Here is an 18,970-nt window from a genome sequence, read left to right as displayed (position 1 = left end):
TCACTTTCAGATTTTTCATCCTTAGTGTATAGGAATGCCAGAGATTTCTGTGCATTAATTTTGTATCCTGCTACTTTACCAAATTCATTGATTAGCTCTAGTAGCTTTCTGGTAGCATCTTTAGGATTCTGTATGTATAGTATCATGTCATCTGCAAACAGTGACAGCTTTACTTCTTCTTTTCTGATTTGGATTCCTTTTATTTACTTTTCTTCTCTGATTTCTGTGGCTAAAACTTCCAAAATTATGTTGAATAAGAGTGGTGAGAGTGGGCAACCTTGTCTTGTTCCTGATCTTACTGGAAATGCTTTCAGTGTTTCACCATTGAGGACGATGTTGGCTGTGGGTTTGTCATATATGGCCTTTATTATGTTGAGGAAAGTTCCCTCTATGCCTACTTTCTGCAGGGTTTTTATCATAAATGGGTGTTGAATTTTGTCAAAAGCTTTCTCTGCATCTATTGAGACGATCATATGGTTTTTCTCCTTCAGTTTGTTAATATGGTTTATCACATTGATAGATTTGCGTATATTGAAGAATCCTTGCATTCCTGGAATAAACCCCACTTGATCATGGTGTATGATCTGTTTAATGTGCTGTTGGATTCTGTTTGCTAGTATTTTGTTGAGGATTTTTGCATCTATGTTCATCAGGGATATTGGCCTGTAGTTTTCTTTCTTTGTGACATCCTTGTCTGCTTTTGGTATCAGGGTGATGGTGGCCTCGTAGAAGGAATTTGGGAGTGCTTCTCCCTCTGCTATATTTTGGAAGAGTTCGAGAAGGACATGTGTTAGCTCTTCTCTAAATGTTTGATAGAATTCGCCTGTGAAGCCATCTGGTCCTGGGCTTCTGTTTGTTGGAAGATTTTTCATCACAGTTTCAATTTCAGTGCTTGTGATTGGTCTGTTCATATTTTCTATTTCTTCCTGATTCAGTCTTGGCAGGTTGTGCATTTCTAAGAATTTATCCATTTCTTCCAGGTTGTCCATTTAATTGGCATAGAGTTGCTTGTAGTAATCTCTCATGATCTTTTGTATTTCTGCAGTGTCAGTTGTTACTTCTCCTTTTTCATTTCTAATTCTATTGATTTGAGTCTTCTCCCTTTTTTCTTGATGAGTCTGGCTAATGGTTTGTCAATTTTGTTTATCTTCTCAAAGAACCAGCTTTTAGTTTTATTGATCTTTGCTGTCATTTCCTTCATTTCTTTTTTTATTTCTTTTTGATCTGATCTTTATTATTTCCTTCCTTCTGCTAACTTTGGGGTTTTTTTGTTCTTCTTTCTCTAATTGCTTTAGGTGCAAGGTTAGGTTGTTTATTAGAGATGTTTCCTGTTTCTTGAGGTAGGATTGTATTGCTATAAACTTCCCTCTTAGAACTGCTTTTGCTGCATTCCATAGCTTTTCGGTCGTCATGTCTCCACTGTCACTTGTTTCTAGGTATTTTTTTATTTCCTCTTTGATTTCTTCAGTGATCACTTCAGTGTTAAGTAGTGTATTGTTTAGCCTCCATGTGTTTGTATTTTTTACACATCTTTTCCTGTAATTGATATCTAGTCTCATAGTGTTGTGGTCGGAAAAGATACTTGATACAACTTCAATTTTCTTAAATTTACCAAGGCTTGATTTGTGACCCAAGATATGCTCTATCCTGGAGCATGTTCCGTGAGCACTTGAGAAAAATGTGTATTCTGTTGTTTTTGGATGGAGTGTCCTATAAATATCAATTAAGTCCATCTTGTTTAATGTATCATTTAAAGCTTGTGTTTCCTTATTTATTTTCATTTTGGATGATCTGTCCATGGGTGAAAGTGGGGTGTTAACGTCCCCCACTATGAATATGTTACTGTCGATTTCCCCTTTTATGGCTGTTAGTATTTGCCTTATGTATTGAGGTGCTCCTACGTTGGGTGCATAAATATTTACAATTGTTATATCTTCTTCTTGGATCGATCCGTTGATCATTATGTAGTGTCCTTCTTTGTCACTTCTAATAGTCTTTATTTTAAAGTCTATTTTGTCTGATATGAGAATTGCTACTCCAACTTTCTTTTGGTTTCCATTTACATGGAATATCTTTTTCCATACCCTCACTTTCAGTCTGTATGTGTCCCTAGGTCTGATGTGGGTCTTTTGTAGACAGCATATATATGGGTCTTGTTTTTGTATCAATTCAGCCAGTCTGTGTCTTTTGGTGGGAGCATTTAATCCATTTACATTTAAGGTAATTATCGATATGTATGTTCCTATTCCTATTTTCTTAATTGTTTTGGGTTTGTTATTGTAGGTCTTTCCTTCCCTTGTGTTTCTTGCCTAGAGAAGTTCCTTTAGCATTTGTTGTAAAGCTGGTTTGGTGGTGCTGAACTCTCTCAGCTTTTTCTTGTCTGTAAACGTTTTAATTTCTCCATCGAATCTGAATGAGATCCCTGCTGGGTAGAGTAATCTTGGTTGTAGGTTTTTCTCCTTCATCACTTTAAATATGTCCTGTCAGTCCCTTCTGGCTTGCAGAGTTTCTGCTGAAAGATCAGCTGTTAACCTTTTGGGGATTCCCTTGTGTGTTATTTGTTGTTTTTCCCTTGTTGTTTTTAATATTTTGTATTTAATTTTTGACAGTTTGATTAATATGTGTCTTGGTGTGTTTCTCCTTGTATTTATCCTATATGGGACTCTCTGTGCTTCCTGGACTTGATTAACTACTTCCTTTCCCATATTAGGGAAGTTTTCAACTATAATCTCTTCAAATATTTTCTCCGTCCCTTTCTTTTTCTCTTCTTCTGGAACCCCTATAATTCGAATGTTGGTGCATTTAATGTTGTTCCAGAGGTCTCTGAGACTGTCCTCAGTTCTTTTCATTCTTTTTTCTTTATTCTGCTCTGCAGTAGTTATTTCCACTATTTTATCGTCTAGGTCAGTTATCCGTTCTTCTGCCGTAGTTTTTCTGCTATTGATCCCTTCTAGAGTATTTTTAATTTCATTTGTCATGTTGTTCATCGTTGCTTGTTTCATCTTTATTTCTTCTAGGTCCTTGTTAACTGTTTCTTGCATTTTCTGTATTCTATTTCCAAGATTTTGGATCATCTTTACTATAATTCTGAATTCTTTTTCAGGTAGACTGCCTATTTCCTCTTCATTTGTTAGGTCTGGTGGGTTTTTATCTTGCTCCTTCATCTGCTGTGTGTTTTTCTGTCTTCTCATTTTGCTTATCTTACTGTGTTTGGGGTCTCCTTTTTGCAGGCTGCAGGTTTGTAGTTCCCGTTGTTTTTGGTGTCTGTCCCCAGTGGCTAAAATTGTTTCAGTGGGTTGTGTAGGCTTCCTGATTGAAGGGATTAGTGCCTGTGTTCTGGTGGATGAGGCTGGATCTTGTCTTTCTGGTGGGGAGGTCCACGTCTGGTGGTGTGTTTTGGGGTGTCTGTGGACTTATTATGATTTTACGCAGCCTCTCTGCTAATGAGTGGGCTTGTGTTCCTGTCTTGCTAGTTGTTTGGCATAGGGTGTCCAGCACTGTAGTTTGCTGGTCGTTGAGTGGAGCTGGGTGTTGGTGTTGAGATGGAGGTATCTAGGAGATTTTCGCCATTTGATACTATGTGGAGCTGGGAGGTCTCTTGTGGACCCGTGTGCTGAAGTTGGCTCTCCCTCCTCAGAGGCACAGCACTGAGTCCTGGCTGCAGCACCAAGAGCCTTTCATCCTCACGGCTCAGAATAAAAGGGAGAAAACGTAGGGAGGAAGGGAGGGAGGGAGGAAGGAAGGAGAGGAGGGAGGGAGGGAGGAAGGAAGGAGAGGAGGAAGGAAGACAAAAAGAAAAGAAAGAAAGAAAGGAAAGAGGATAAAATAAAGTAAGATAAAATACAATAAAGTTATTTAAATAAAATATAATTATTAGGAAAAAAAATTTTTTTAAAGAATAAAAAAGAAACGGACGGATAGAACCCTAGGACAAATGGTGACAGCAAAGCTATACAGACAAAATCTCACACAGAAGCATACACATACACACTCACAAAAAGAGGAAAGGGGGAAAAATAATAAATCTTGCTCTCAAAGTCCACCTCTTCAATTTGGGATCATTCCTTGTCTATTCAGGTATTCCACAGATGCAGGGTATATCAAGTTGATTGTGGAGATTTAATCCGCTGCTCCTGAGGCTGCTGGGAGAGATTTCCCTTTCTCTTCTTTGTTCTCACAGCTCCCAGGGGCTCAGCTTTGGATTTGGCCCCGCCTCTGTGTGTAGGTTGCTGGAGGGCATCCGTTCTTCGCTCAGACAGGACAGGGTTAAAGGAGCAGCTACGTCGGGGACTCTGGCTCACTGAAGCAGCGGGTAGGGAGGGGTGCAGATGCGGGGCGAGCCTGCAGCAGCAGAGGCCAGCGGGACGTTGCACCAGCCTGAGGCATGCCGTGCGTTCTCCCAGGGAAGTTGTCCCTGGATCCCGGGACCCTGGCAGTGGCGGGCTGCACAGGCTCCCCAGAAGGGAGGTGTGGAGAGTGACCTGTGCTCGCACACAGTCTTCTTGGTGGCAGCAGCAGCAGCCTTAGTGTCTCATGCCCATCTCTGGGGTCCGCGCTGTTAGCCGCGGCTCACGCCCGTCTCTGGAGCTCCTTAAAGCAGAGCTCTTAATCCCCTCTCCTAGCGCACCAGGAAACAAAGAGGGAAGAAAAAGTCTATTGCCTCTTCGGCAGGTCCAGACTTTTCCCCGGACTCCCTCCCGGCCAGCCGTGGTGCACTAACCCCCTGCAGGCAGTGTTCACGCTGCCAACCCCAGTCCTCTCCCTGCGCTCTGACCGAAGCCCGAGCCTCAGCTCCCAGCCCCCCCACCCCGGCGGGTGAGCAGACAAGCCTCTCAGGCTGGTGAGTGCCAGTCGGCACCGATTCTCTGAGGGAATCTCTCCGCTTTGCCCTCCGCACCCCTGTTGCTGCGCTCTTCCCCGCAGCTTCGAAGCTTCCCCCTTCGCCACCCACAGTCTCCGCCCGCGAAGGGGCTTCCTAGTGTGTGGAAACCTTTCCTCCTTCACAGCTCCCTCCCACTGGTGCAGGTCCCGTCCCTATTCTTTTGTCTCTGTTTATTCTTTTTTCTTTTGCCCTACCCAGGTACGTGGGGAGTTTCTTGACTTTTGGGAGGTCTGAGGTCTTCTGCCAGCGTTCAGTAGGTGTTCTGTAGGAGTTGTTCCACGTGTAGCTGTATTTCTGGTGTATCTGTGGGGAGGAAGGCGATCTCCGTGTCTTACTCTTCCCCATCTTCCCTGAACCCCCCAGAAATTCATTATTTTTAATGAATTAAGGTGAATAATAGAAATCTACAATGCTCTATTAGGAAATGTCTTGCAAAAGAAATCGCAAATCTCATTTTATAGTATCTTATTTTGGGGGGATAAAATCAGTTTCTAGATAACAAGATACTTCCTGAACCCAAACTAGTTTTTAATATTAAGCTGTCCTAATGTTCATTTATTGTTAATATACTGAGGTTGCTGATCTAGGTTTTCTAAACTGATGAATAGAGAGAGAGGAGGTACATTTTAACTTGATAACTTTCCAAGAACCTGCTCTTAGCTGTCATTTCTTGAGATGTGCTCTGTAAATACCTTTCTACTAAAATTCCCACTTTTGCCCCACTCCCCAACATAAATGCTCTCATTCTATCACATCATCCAGTTTTATATTCTTAACGTTTAAAACAATCTGAAATTACCTTGCATATACAGTTGTTGTTTATTAAATTTTTCCTCGTTGTAAAATTAAATTCCATAAGAGTATAGATCTTGTATTGTTCAATACTGAATCCCAGACACCTAGAATATTGCTTAGTAGTTAAATGTATTTTTGGACAAATGGACTGATGGGTGATTTTTTTAATTTTTATTTTTGGGTAGGGAGTAATGATCGATAGCACCGAGGATATTATTTTTAGCAGTCTTAATAAAGCTAACCAAATAGGGTCTCTCTTAGAAATCTTGTTGTACTCTTATTGATGTTGGTCTATTCCTGGGCTGCCTCAGATAGCCTAGTCCACTTAGGTACTAATTCCTGTGCCCTTTGCTTGCTTTGTAAGCATTCCCTGTCCAATTTAGGGAATTACCAAATGTATTTGTTCCTGGATAGAGCAGAGGAAAGTCAATCGGTGGAGACTATTTCGGAATTGTTTAGAGGAAAATCTGGAAGTACCAGCCCACATATCTTGTCCTATCCTGATTAATTTGTGGAGTTTCTTCTTTCTAATTATCTTCCAATAGAACTTTAGAAGTGAGGGGAAGAAAAGAAAGTTGATTAATTTTATCCCTATTAAAACAGCAAGTAAAAGGGTAGCTCGTCTGGAAACAGAAGGAGTTTGTGAAGAAACTGGGTGATTGTGAAGAGGCTAGGCCAATTTCTAATTACAGCTCACTGAAGACAAAGCTACTCATTTGAGGTATATTTTCTGAGATTTCTTTAAGCTTTTAAACTTTTTTATTATTATGTTTTTCCTAATAATAATAGCTGATGATTTTATCACATGATTGGCACATGAAAAATCCATAAAATCGAAACAGTGTTGCATTTTGGGACAACAAAAATTAGGAAACTCTTTATTCCAAAGTTTGTTGTGCAATGAAAAACCCCTAAGGTATGAGGCAGGAATCTGAGTAGCAGGAAATAAAATCTGTCTAACATAAACAAAAAGAGAGATATTTTTGGAAGAATACTAGGCAGCTCACAGGATGAAAGGAAAAGCTGAATAAACAAATCTCAGAAAGCCACAACAAGGGCAGCTCTGGGAGGTCTTTTCACTAGCACATTACTATTAAGGTGACGAAGCTACAGTGACTTTTCACCTTCTGTCTTTCGATTTGAATTTAAAATTTTCAGGAGTAGACTACCAAAGTGAACATAATGATGTGGAGCAACAATTTCCCCTCTACTTCTCCTGTTTTTACATAAAAACAACAAGATGAACTGAAAGGAAATTTTTTTAAGTTACACTCTGGGCAGATGGAGAAAATTGGGGAATGAAACTGAAATCAGTGAGAGTGTAATTCTAATAATAGCAAACATTTGTTGAGCGTTTACTATGGACCAGACACTATGTTGAGTATTTTGCATCCATTAACTTATTTAATTCTCATGATAACACTATGAGTTAAGGATAGTAATAATATATTTTACATTTGGGAAAATAAAGGCTTAGAACAGCGGTCCCCAACCTTTTTGGCACCAGGGACCAGTTTCATGGAAGACAGTTTTTCCAGCGGTCCCCAACCTTTTTGGCACCAGGAACCAGTTTCATGGAAGACAGTTTTTCCACAGGGGGGTGCAGGGGGGTTGGGGGGATGGTTCAGGCGGTAATGCGAGCGATGGGGAGTGATGGGGAGCGGTATATGAAGCTTTGCTGGCTCACCCACCACTCACCTCCTAATGTGCGGCCCGGATCCTAACAGGCCGCGGACCGCTACCGGTCCAAGGCCTGGGATTGGGGACCCCTGGCTTAGAGAAGTTAAGTAATTTGTTTAGGTAGTATATTAGCAATTAGGAGTAATCAGGAGGCTGTCGTAGTAATTTGAAACAAGAAACGATAATGGCCTGAGCTAAGGTAGTGAGATAGAACCAATAAAGCTTAGAGAACAGTTGTATAGGGAATGTAAAAGGGGAGGAGTTGGGGGCTTCCCTGGTGGCGCAGTGGTTGGGAGTCCGCCTGCCGATGCGGGGGGCGCGGGTTCGTGCTCCGGTTCAGGAGGATCCCACGTGCCGCGGAGCGGCTGGGCCCGTGAGCCATGGCCGCTGAGCCTGCGCGTCTGGAGGCTGTGCTCCGCAGCGGGGGAGGCCAAGGCAGTGAGAGGCCCGCGTACCGCAAAAAAAAAAAAGGGGGGGGGAGGAGTTGAAAATAAATCCTAGGCATCTGGGTCAGAAAGTGAATGGATTTTTATTCAAAAGGAGAAAGTTTTGATGATAGAAGTATTATGATGCATTTGATGAGCTAACTTGTCCATTTAAGGCCTTTTACTTGCCTGTGGGATGTGTCAGCAGGTCTCCCACTATACTCTTGCCCCCTTGCAATCCCTTTTCCACACATTTCCCACCATGGCCTTCAAGGCCCTACCTATCTTACTTGGTTACATACAGCTCTTTCCCTCACTAAATATACTTTAGACATACAGGCCTTCTACTTTTTCTGAGTGGCGGTGAGTTCCTCCCCGCCTTGAGGTCATGCCCTGGCTAATTCCTTTGACTGGAATGTTCTTTGCCAATATCTTGTCATAGCTTTTCCCCTTCTTAACATTCACTCCTGGGTGAGATGTCCCCTCATCAGAGAGGCTCTTCTATACTAACCCTCCTCTGCCCCATTGCCTCCCACCCTCAGTCACCTTTCATTGCACTGAGCACTGCTCAAAATTGTGTTCACTTGTAACTCAGTTGTTTATTGCTGTTTACCTCCTCCAGATTATAAATTCCATGAGAGCAGGGACCATGTATATTCACCATCTACACATGAGCACAGTCCTCTGCAGCATATATAAACTCAATAAGTATGAAAGATTAGAAAGTCCTATATGTGAGCTGAAGGAGACTTATGAAACCACTTTAAGTCCGTGGTAACTTGCAGCAAGCCACAAAATGTGAAGACACACATGCAGATTTATAATTAGTAAACCTTAAACTTTATAAAGAATTCACATGCAGTGATCTCATTGCAAAATATATAATTTTGTTTAATCCTGTCATCTCCTTAGTGGCAGATTTTAGAACTGGAAAATCTGGGTGCTTTTTTTTTTAACCTGAGGAAAAATTCATCTTTGGTAATTGCAATTTTCTAAACTTTGTCTTCTCTCTTAAAGGCTCAATCTCAAGATATAGTTCCAACGATAGGATTCAGCATAGAGAAATTCAAATCGTCCAGGTAATTCATTTTATTAAACTTGTGATTAAGAAGTTGTGAGTGAAAAATGATATTAGATCTACATAGTTATTCCTCCTACTCGTAGAAAAAAGTAAGTTGCTATTTCAGAAGCCCATAGATATTAAAATACTTGTACCACTACCTCTGGATTATTCTAAAGAATTTAGAGTTTAGGTAAACTCTGACAACCTCACTAGCAAAGGAAATATCTTTTTTATATGTTACTAATTGTAAAATCATATTTATATTCAAAAAATTTCATTCTATGGCACTTGTACTTGAAAGCTGGCCCAAGTTGAATATTGTATATTAAGGGTGGTTTCTTTGATTGAAAACAATTTAAAATTTTAAGTAAAAGTTAGACTTTTACTACCTTATAATGTAGTCATGTTTTTTCATTTTGTTTGTTTTGTTTTATAGTTTGTCTTTTACAGTGTTTGACATGTCAGGTCAAGGAAGATACAGAAATCTCTGGGAACACTATTATAAGTAAGTATGTCTGTGAATGTTGGTAAACTAGATGGTTATATTTTAATAACCAGTAATGATTAGAAATCCAAATGATTACATGGGCTAGGTTGCAATGTTTATTCTTTATATAATTTAAATATACTTCCTAATTTTTAAAAAAAGTATAATCATACTTTACATTATTTCTCAAATGCTTCAGGTTCTTCCTGACCTTGCATATGTTGTTCTGTCTGTTTTTAATGTCCTATTCTACCCTACTTCTCTGCAACTTAAGGTTAATATATTTGTTCTTTAAGGACTAGCTCAAAAGTCACCTCCTCTATGAAGGATTCCACTGTTATGCCCAGTTATTCTGTCCCCCATGTTGACACGGTACTTCGTCCATTCATATCTCTTGAATCATACTTATTACATCGTAAACTCATGTACCATAGCTGCCTCCCTAGTGGGATTATGAACTCCTCAAGGGCAGGGATTTTTTTTTTTTATTCAGTATTTCTTCAAGACCAAGTATGATTCTGGCCAGATAGATCAGTAAATACTTACTGTATAAATTTAGTTAAAATAACAGCGCTAATAGTTGATCCATGTGTTCTACAAGCAATTCTAAACAAGATATTTTTAGCATGTGCAAATCAAGTGCTCACCAGTTTCTTCAGATTAATAGCTGTCAAGTTGCTAGGATCCAAGTGTGTTATACCTTCTCAAGATTTGCATGCGATGTTAAAATAAATTCATTAAACTTGTAATATTACTAGGACTTCTTCATTTAAGATGAGTGTAACTCACTTTTGGAGTCTGAAATTTATAAACAGTATCTCTTCACTAAATGCACTTTTGTTCTTATGAACTCTTGTCTTGAAATGGTGTGTGATGACTGCCAGATCAGATTTTAATTTTCATTGGCTAATTCTTTCATGCTAATGTGGGGACAAATGTTGTATTCCTTGGGTAGGAACCAAAGGAGATTTATTCCAGATATTCTTTAAATATTGAGGGCCTATTTAAATCATATAGAGCCAGAGGACCTCTGAGGTAGAAAGAGAAGAATGCTTCAGATTTGAAGGCCAGTTTGGAAAAGGAAGGGTGGAATGTTTGTGGTATCCTACAATAAATTCTCTGGGGGAAATGTGAGGTGTTTTTGTTTTTAAGGAAACCTCAGTTTTCAGTATAGGATTTTTTTATTCTTCTTCCAATTAGTAGGTAAACAATTCTTTTTTCTAAAAAAAAAAGTATTTACTTTAGTTACTTTAAAAAAATGTAACATTTATTTTAATTACGGAAAACAATACTGCATAAAAAATAGTACTTTAAAAAGGAAGATTTTTTTCTGACTTTAACTTCTTTTTCTTCAAAATCTTTTTGGAAGAAGTTAATGAATTCAGGAGTATTATAGGTACATTGTAGGTGGAATGCTGAATATGGTTACTGTTGAGAAGTCTACAGTAATAGTAAATTTATTTCCTCTATCTCTTTACTTTTCTAATTGTGAAAGAACAAGTGCATTTTAATCTATTAGACTGAAAGAGGTTAAAAAGATTAATTAAGTCTACTGTTGGCAAAATAAGCCACTCTTGTAGTGAGAATGTAACATCTTTCTTAGGATAATTTATCAATATCTGTTAAAATGAAAAATGTTCATGCCCTGCAGCCATAATTTTTGCTTTCAGAAAAGTACAGTATGACTAGGACTACTGGGCAAAGATACACAGAGAAGAATGTGTGTTGAGAATTATTTATAATGACATTTTTTCATATCAATTATATGAAGAAAAAAATTATTCTTAATAAAAGTATGTGCTTAATATATATGGAGAGAGAAGAAAATTCTTAGTGGAATATACCGTACCATTAATAGCATTTGTTTTGGGAATAAGATTATAAAGGAAGTTTAGTTTGTCATTTGTATGACTCTGTAATGTTAATTATTGTATAATTTTTGCATATTACTCTTAGAATATAAAAAAAGTAATAAAGCATAAAATATAAAGAGTGCATATTTGGAAAGGAGTTAATATTTGGAAAATATAGAAAAGCATATTTAAACATTGTTTCCTGTAAATCTCACTAATAAATTTACCATTGTTAATCTTTTGGGTATGTTTCTTCTATTTTGAAATATATAATATACACTTTACATAATTGAGAAAGTAGCCTTCTAAAGTATGTACCATGTACTATATAGTTTTTCAGTTAACATTTTGTGATAAGGGTGAATCAAGAAAAACATAGAAAGGATGTAACTCTCATGGCAGCCTAATATTTTTTCATATTCCTGTGCCCAAATTTGCGTAATCATTTCTCTATTTTTGGACATAAAGACTGTTCTCAGTTTTTGAAGATTATAAGCAGTTCTTCAGTTAACATATTACTGTATAAATCTCTGTCATACTTTATGTTTCCTTAGTATAAATTCGAGAAATGAAATTACTGGCTCAAAGTGAACATTTTTAAAGCTCTTGATAGGTATTTCCAATTATATCAGTTTCCATATCCACTAGTAATATGTGACTGTGATAATCTGCACTCATTTTTTAAATGATAGGAGAAAATGGTATTAAAATTTTGTTTTATTTTTATATGCCTGTGGTTACTAATGGCATTGAACTTTAAAATCTTAATTTATGATTACACTGAGTTACAAAACATATATAAATGTCCAATAAATATATGAAAATATATTGAACTTAACGAGCAATTAACAAAATACAAAGTAAAATAATATGCTGTTAGGATGGTAAAAAATTGAAAAGAATGATAAGAGCCATGCTGGCAAGGGAGTGGGAAAAGTGCTGGTAGTAGTATAAATTGATATAACATTTCCAGAGGATAATTTATCAATGTTTATCTAAAACTTTAAATTTTGTATGTATTCCTGGAAATTTTATTCCTAAGAACAGATCTTAAAGTATCAAGAAATTTTTAAAATATATTTAGGAGGATGTTTATCCCAAAGTTTTTCATAGTAATGAAAATTGGAAGTAACCTATGAAGTCCAAAAATAGAAGTTTGGTACAATATTTAATGACATGTCCATTATACTTTATAATCATTAAAAGAAAGATGCGAAGGAAATCAGTGATTTTTTGAAGTGCCGCTGTGATCTATAAGTGAATCCTTATACCATTTCAGTGGCTGGTTATCAGCTTAAAAGTCAAATAGAATAAAATAAAAGCTCTTTGTAAGTATTGTCTCAGGAGACTATTTCAAATATATTTACATATACTTATGTGTCTAACCGCATCTTAATGTAAAATGTATTTCTCACTATGGTTATGGTAAAAAATATTTGAGAAACACTGGTGTAGAGCTTTAATGTTTCATATAAAAGTAGTTCAAACTATACTGCAAAAAAAGATCAGGGAAATGTACATATATTTCAGAAAGGCAGTATAAAACAGCAGGATTCCATTTAAATACAGATGTAGATATTCATATATGAATATACACAAAGGAAATGTTGAAAATGATTTACATGAAAATATTAATGGTTGTATCTGTGTAATAGGATTATGGTTTTACTTGTTATTTTTTAAAATTATGAAATGCCACTAAATTTACCATATTATGATCCAAATGAAAAGAAATTATTTTACATGAAATATGACTAACATGGTTAATATATTAGTTACTCATATAAACTAATAAGAAATAGCACCAAAGCCTGTAATGTATAAATGGACATAGGACATGAAGACGTAATACACAGGTTAGGAATTGCAAATGGATAGTAAACATAGAAAAATGTTCAAGTTTATCTTTAATATTTCTCATTCTTTATATTATACAGAGAAGGACAAGCCATTATTTTTGTCATTGATAGTAGTGATAGATTAAGAATGGTTGTGGCCAAAGAAGAACTTGATACTCTTCTGAATCATCCAGGTACATGTGTGTGTCTTTCAGTCTGTGATGTCTGTGCTTTGGGGTCTGTTTAGGTATGATGTTTTGTTCTTTGGTGTAAGCAAAACATGTTGTTTACGCTGTGTGATCTTTTATTTAAAATTTTTGAATTTTAAAACATATTAATTATGCAGAATTAACAATATCTTTACTTGCAGTACCATATATTTTTTAAATTTCAAAGCTTTTTGCAATGTTTTTATTTCCCTGAAAATGAAAATGCCCTTTTTTTCTGAATATATAAGTAATGTGTCAATAGCAAAATATGTGGATGGAAAAAGAATAAGGAGGAAAGTAAAAATCGATCTTTCAACACATTAAAAATTTTTTGGTTACCATCTTTTTACGTGTGCGTGTGTGTGTGTGTGTGTGTGTGTGAGTGATCACAGCATTTCTTAGATATTTATTGTGGGAATTCTTTTAAAACAGATCTTTCTGTTTCTAAACTACTCCCAGCCCTCTTTGAAGATATCAGTATTAACAATTTGGTACTTTTTCTTTCATACCTTTATCTATATTTCATATCATATATACATACACAAACATAATACAGGTACCAAAGATACATATAGTCGCCCTTGGTACCTATGGGAGATTGGTTCTAGGATCCCCAAGGATACCAAAAACTGTGGTTGCTCAAGTCCCTTATATAAAATGGTGTAGTATTTGCATAGAATCTGTGCACATCCTCCCACATACTTTAAATAATCTCTAGATTGCTTATAATACCTAACAAAATATAAATGCTATGTAAATAATGCCAGTGCATGGTAAATTCAAGTTTTGCTTTTGGGAACTTTCTGTAATTTTTTCCTGGTGTATTTTCCATTCACAGTTGGTCGAATTTGTGGGTGTGGAGTCCACGGATACAGAGGGCAAACTGTACAGGGTTGGGCGCTATGAGAACTGTCATCGTTATTTACTAGACGGGATCATTTTCTGTATACTCTTCTGCATCTTCCTCTTCTCAAATAACACTGCATGATGGAAATCCTTTCAAGTCAAATTGCATATATATAATTATTCTTTTTAATGATGCCTAATATGCCATACTGTGAATGTACCACAGTTTATTCAGTCATTCACCTGTTGCTAGATATTCTTTTTTTTCCCACAGTAAGTTTTCCAGTAGTATTGTGAAATTCTGCATTTTTAGCCTTACTCATGGAAAAACATTTTAAGTGGCCTTTGTACCTTTAGAAAAGGACTTCTAACAATTCTTGCTGCTTAACCATAATATCTTTGGTATTTTTATTGGACAACCTCAAGTTTATGCAAGTATTTGGGGGGAAATTATCCAGCCTGTACTTTTTATGTGACTTTTTCACTTTTAAAAACTTAGTCTTTTATCTGGGTTGAGAAGGTACTTGATTCTACATTCCCTTTTTTGTTAATATTTCCACTTTCTCCCCCAAAAGTGTTTTGACGTTGACCAAAAAATGAAATAGTTCCTACAAAATCTGCTTTAAATACCGTGGGAACCTTGGTTTCCTCAACTGAAGCCTTGTCCGTGTATCTTTATGTACTTACTGATGCATTTATTTTACCGTTAGATTCCCAAAGGAGGGATTTCTCAGCTGAAACGTATGTGAAGGTTTTTTAAAAATTGAAGTATAAGTTGTAATACAGTGAAATGCTCAGATCTTAAGTATATAGTTCTGTAATTTTGACAAATGCATACACTCATGTAACTACATTCCCAATCAAGAAACAGAACTTTTTCATCACCTCAAAAAGTTCCTTCATGCCCCTTTCCAATCAACACCCCACACCTGGAAACAGAGGAACTACTAATCTGATTTTGATCCCCAGAATTTTGCCTATTCTACAATTTCATATAAATGAGGGGAAAGGGACATACATTTTTGTGCCTAGGTTTTTTCATTCAGCATAATGTTTTGGGGAGTCACCCATGTTGTTGTATCACTTGTTTACTCCTTTTACTTGCTTTGTAATATTCTATTATATGAATATACCACAGTTTGCTTATCCAGTCTCTTGTTGATTAATATCTGGGCTGTTTCTAGTTCAGGGCAATTATGAATAAAGCTGGTGTGAACATATTTTTGAGATATAATTCACATATAATATCAGTTTCAGTTATTCAGCATAATGATTTGATATTTGTATATACAGTTAGCCCCTTGAACAACTGGGGTTTGAACTGCACAGGTTCACTTATATGCAGATTTTTTTCAAATAATGCTACAGTAGTACTACATGATTCGAAGTTGATTGAATCCACGAATGTGGAACCGCAGATACAGAGGGTCGGCAACGAAGTTATTTACAGATTTTTGACTGTGCAGGGTTCGGAGCCCCACCTCCACATTGTGCCAGGGTCAACTGTATTATGAAATGATCACTATAATAAGTCTAGTTAACATCTTTTTTTTTTTTTTTTACAACACATAGAGTTTTTTTTCATGGGATGAGAACTTTTAAGATCTATTCTTAGCAACTTTCAAATACACAATACAGTATTACTAACTGTAGTCACCATGCTATACATTACATCTCATGAATTATTTGATGACTGGAAGTTTGTGTTTTTTGGCCCCTTTCATCCATCTCAAGCTCCCTCTACCCCAGCCGCCTCTGACAACAGCCAGTTTCTTCTCTGCATCTATCGGTTTGTTGTGTTTTGTTTTCTTCAGATTCCACATGTGAGATCATATGATATTTGTCTTTCTCTGACTTATTTCACTTAGCATAATGCGTTCCATTTTGTCATTTCCTATCTTGCAATGGCCCCCCCGATTTTGTATTAGGGCTGTAGAGACCTCATAAAATGACTTGAAGAGTATTTACTCCTCCTCTATTTTTTTATCTTTTGGATTTGTGTAGAATTGATATTATTTCTTACTTAAACATTAAAATAGAATCTACCAATGAAGCCATCTGGGTCAGGATTTTGTGTGTATGTTGGGGGCATGAATTATAAATTCAGTTTCTTTAAATGATGTAAGGCTATTAAAGTTCTGTATTTCTTCTTGGGTCACTTTTGGTAATTTGTGACTGAATTTGTTAATTTGTTAATTTATCTAAGTTGTGAAATTTATTGGCATAAAATTGTTTGTAACATCCTCTCATTATCATTTTAATGTCTGTAAGACCTGTACGATATACATATCTTCTTTCATTTCTAATATTGGCAATTTATGTTTCCTCCCGTTTTTCTTGCTTCATCTTTTAAAGAGTTTATGGTTTTATTAATTTTCCAAGAACCAGCTTTAGGTTTTGGTACTTTCCTCTGTGGGTGTGTCTTTTTTAAAACTTCATTAATTTCTGCTCTTTTTTTATTAAGAACTTTCATTTTTATTATGAACTTTCTGTATTTAAATTGAATCTTTTTCAGATGTAAGTGGAAATTGTTGATTTTACACCTTTCTTTTCTAATAAAGCATTTTACACCTTTTATAATAAAAACATTTAAAGCAATACATATTTTCTAAGTATTTAGCTATATCTCACAAATTTTGATATATTTCTTTTCTTTATTATTTGACTCAAAGTATTTTCCAGGCTTAACCTTGTAAATTCTTCTTTGATGCTTGGATTATTTAGTAGTGTATTATTATTTAATTTCCCAAATATTTGGGAATTTTCTAGGTATACTTTTGTGATTGATTTCTGATTTAATTCCATGTGATCAAAGAACCTATTCTGCATGATTTTTATTCTTAGAAATATATGACCTAACATATACGATTGAGTGTGGTGAATGTTCCATCTGCAATTACGTAGAATGTATATCTTGCTCTTCTTGGCTGAAGAGTTCTATAAATGTCAGTTGATAGTGTTATTCACTTCTTCCACATCCTTTCTTTATTGAGGTATAGTTGATGTGTTAATACAATATCATATAAGTTTCAGGTATACAGCATAGTGATTCACAATATTTTAAAGTTATGTTCCATTTATAGTTAATATAAAATATTGGCTATATTCCCTGTGTTGTACAATATATTCTTGTAGCTCATTTATACATAGTAGTTTGAACCTCTTAATCTCCTACCCCTACCTTGCTCCTCCACCTTCCCTCTCCTGAGTGGTGACCACTAGTTTGTGCCCTACATCTGCGAGTCTGTTCCTTTTATGTTATATTCACTAGCTTGTCATATTTTTTAGATTCCACATATAAGTGATATCATACAGTATTTGCCTTTCTCTGTCTGACTTATTTCACTCAGCATAATACCCTTCAAGTCCATCCATGTTGCAAATGGTGATATTTAATTCTTTTTCATGGCTGAGTAGTATGCCATTGTATATACGTACCACATCTTCTTTATCCATTCATCTGCTGATGGACACATAGGTTGCTTTCATATCTTGACAACTATGAACACTAGGGTGCATATATCATTTCGAATTAGTGTTTGGGGTTTTTTTTGATAAATACCCAAGAGTGGAATTGCTGACTCATATGACAGTTCTATTTTTAGTTTTCTGAAAAACCTCCATACTGTTTTCCATAGTGGCGGCACCAATTTACAGTCCAACTGGCAGTGTACAAGGGTTTCCTTTCCTCTACATCCACACAAACATTTGTTATTTGTGTTCTTTTTGATGATAGCCATTCTGACAGGTGTGAGGTAATATCTCATTGCAGTTTTAATTTGCATTTCTCAGATGATTAACGATGTTGAGCATCTTTTCATGTGCCTGTTGGTGAGCTGTATATCTTCTTTGGAAAAATGTCTGTTCAATCTTCTGACCATTCTTTAATTGGGTTGTTTGTTATTTTGATGTTGAGTTGTATGAGCTGTTCATATAGTTTGGATATTAACCCCTATTGGTCATATCATTTGCAAATAAGTTCTGCCATTCAGTAGGTTGTCTTTTCATTTTTGTCACTGGTTTCCTTTGTTGTGCAAAAGCTCTTAACTTTAATTAGGTCCCACTTGTTTAGTTTTGCTTTTGTTTCCTTTGATTTAGGAGACAGATCCAAAAAAATATTGCTACAATTTATGTCAAAGAGTGTTCTGCCTGTTTTCTCTTCTAAGAGTTTTATGATTTCAGGTAGGCTTTAATCAATTTTGAGTTTATTTTTAGATGCAGTGTTAGAGAATGTTCTAATTTCATTCTTTTACATGTAGCTGTCTAGTTTTCCCAGAACCACTTATTGAACAGACTGTCTTTTCTCCGTTGTATATTCTTGCCTCCTGTATTTTAGATTAAATGACCATAAGTGCATATGTTTATTTCTGGGCACTCTATCCTAATGTGGTGTATCACAAGGATCAGTGGATCCTTCCACTGATCCATGTGTCTGTTTTTTTGCCAGTACTATACTGTTCTGATTCTTGTAGCTTTGCAGTATAGTCTGAAATCAGGGATCATGACTCCTCCAGTTCTGTTCTTCTTTCCCAAAATTGTTTTGACTATTCAGGGTCTTCTGTGTTTCCATACAAATTTTTAAATTATTTGTTCTAGTTCTGTGAAAAATGCCATTGGTATTTTGACAGGGATTGCACTGAATCTGTATTTTGTCTTGGGTAGTATGGTCTCTTTAACAATATTAATTCTTGCAATCCATGAATACAGTGTATCTTTTCACCTGTTTATGTTATCTTCAGTTTCTTTCATCAGCGTGTTATAGTTTTCTGAATATAGGTCTTTTACCTCCTTAGGTAGGTTTATTCATAGATATTTTATTCTTTTTGATGCAATTGTAAATGGAATTGTTTCCTTATTTTCTCTTTCTGATAGTTCATTGTTAGTGTATAGAA

The 18,970-nt window shown here is 36.1% G+C and overlaps 1 protein-coding gene across 2 annotated transcripts in view; it reads left to right on the top strand.

Annotated features, from left to right (window-relative positions):
* The window catches only part of ARL6 (ADP ribosylation factor like GTPase 6), a 67,293-nt gene that overhangs the window by 23,469 nt on the left and 24,854 nt on the right, over positions 1-18,970 (top strand). For both annotated transcript variants that reach the window (XM_032631472.1, XM_032631471.1), the window contains 3 exons: positions 8,800-8,861; positions 9,282-9,350; positions 13,123-13,217. In XM_032631472.1, the coding sequence (XP_032487363.1) occupies positions 8,800-8,861; positions 9,282-9,350; positions 13,123-13,217 (226 nt within the window). The remainder of the gene's footprint in view (positions 1-8,799; positions 8,862-9,281; positions 9,351-13,122; positions 13,218-18,970) is intronic.

This window comes from Phocoena sinus, chromosome 4 (genome assembly GCF_008692025.1).
Source record: "Phocoena sinus isolate mPhoSin1 chromosome 4, mPhoSin1.pri, whole genome shotgun sequence".
NCBI lineage: Eukaryota > Metazoa > Chordata > Mammalia > Artiodactyla > Phocoenidae > Phocoena > Phocoena sinus.
This window is presented reverse-complemented; position numbering and strand designations above follow the sequence as displayed.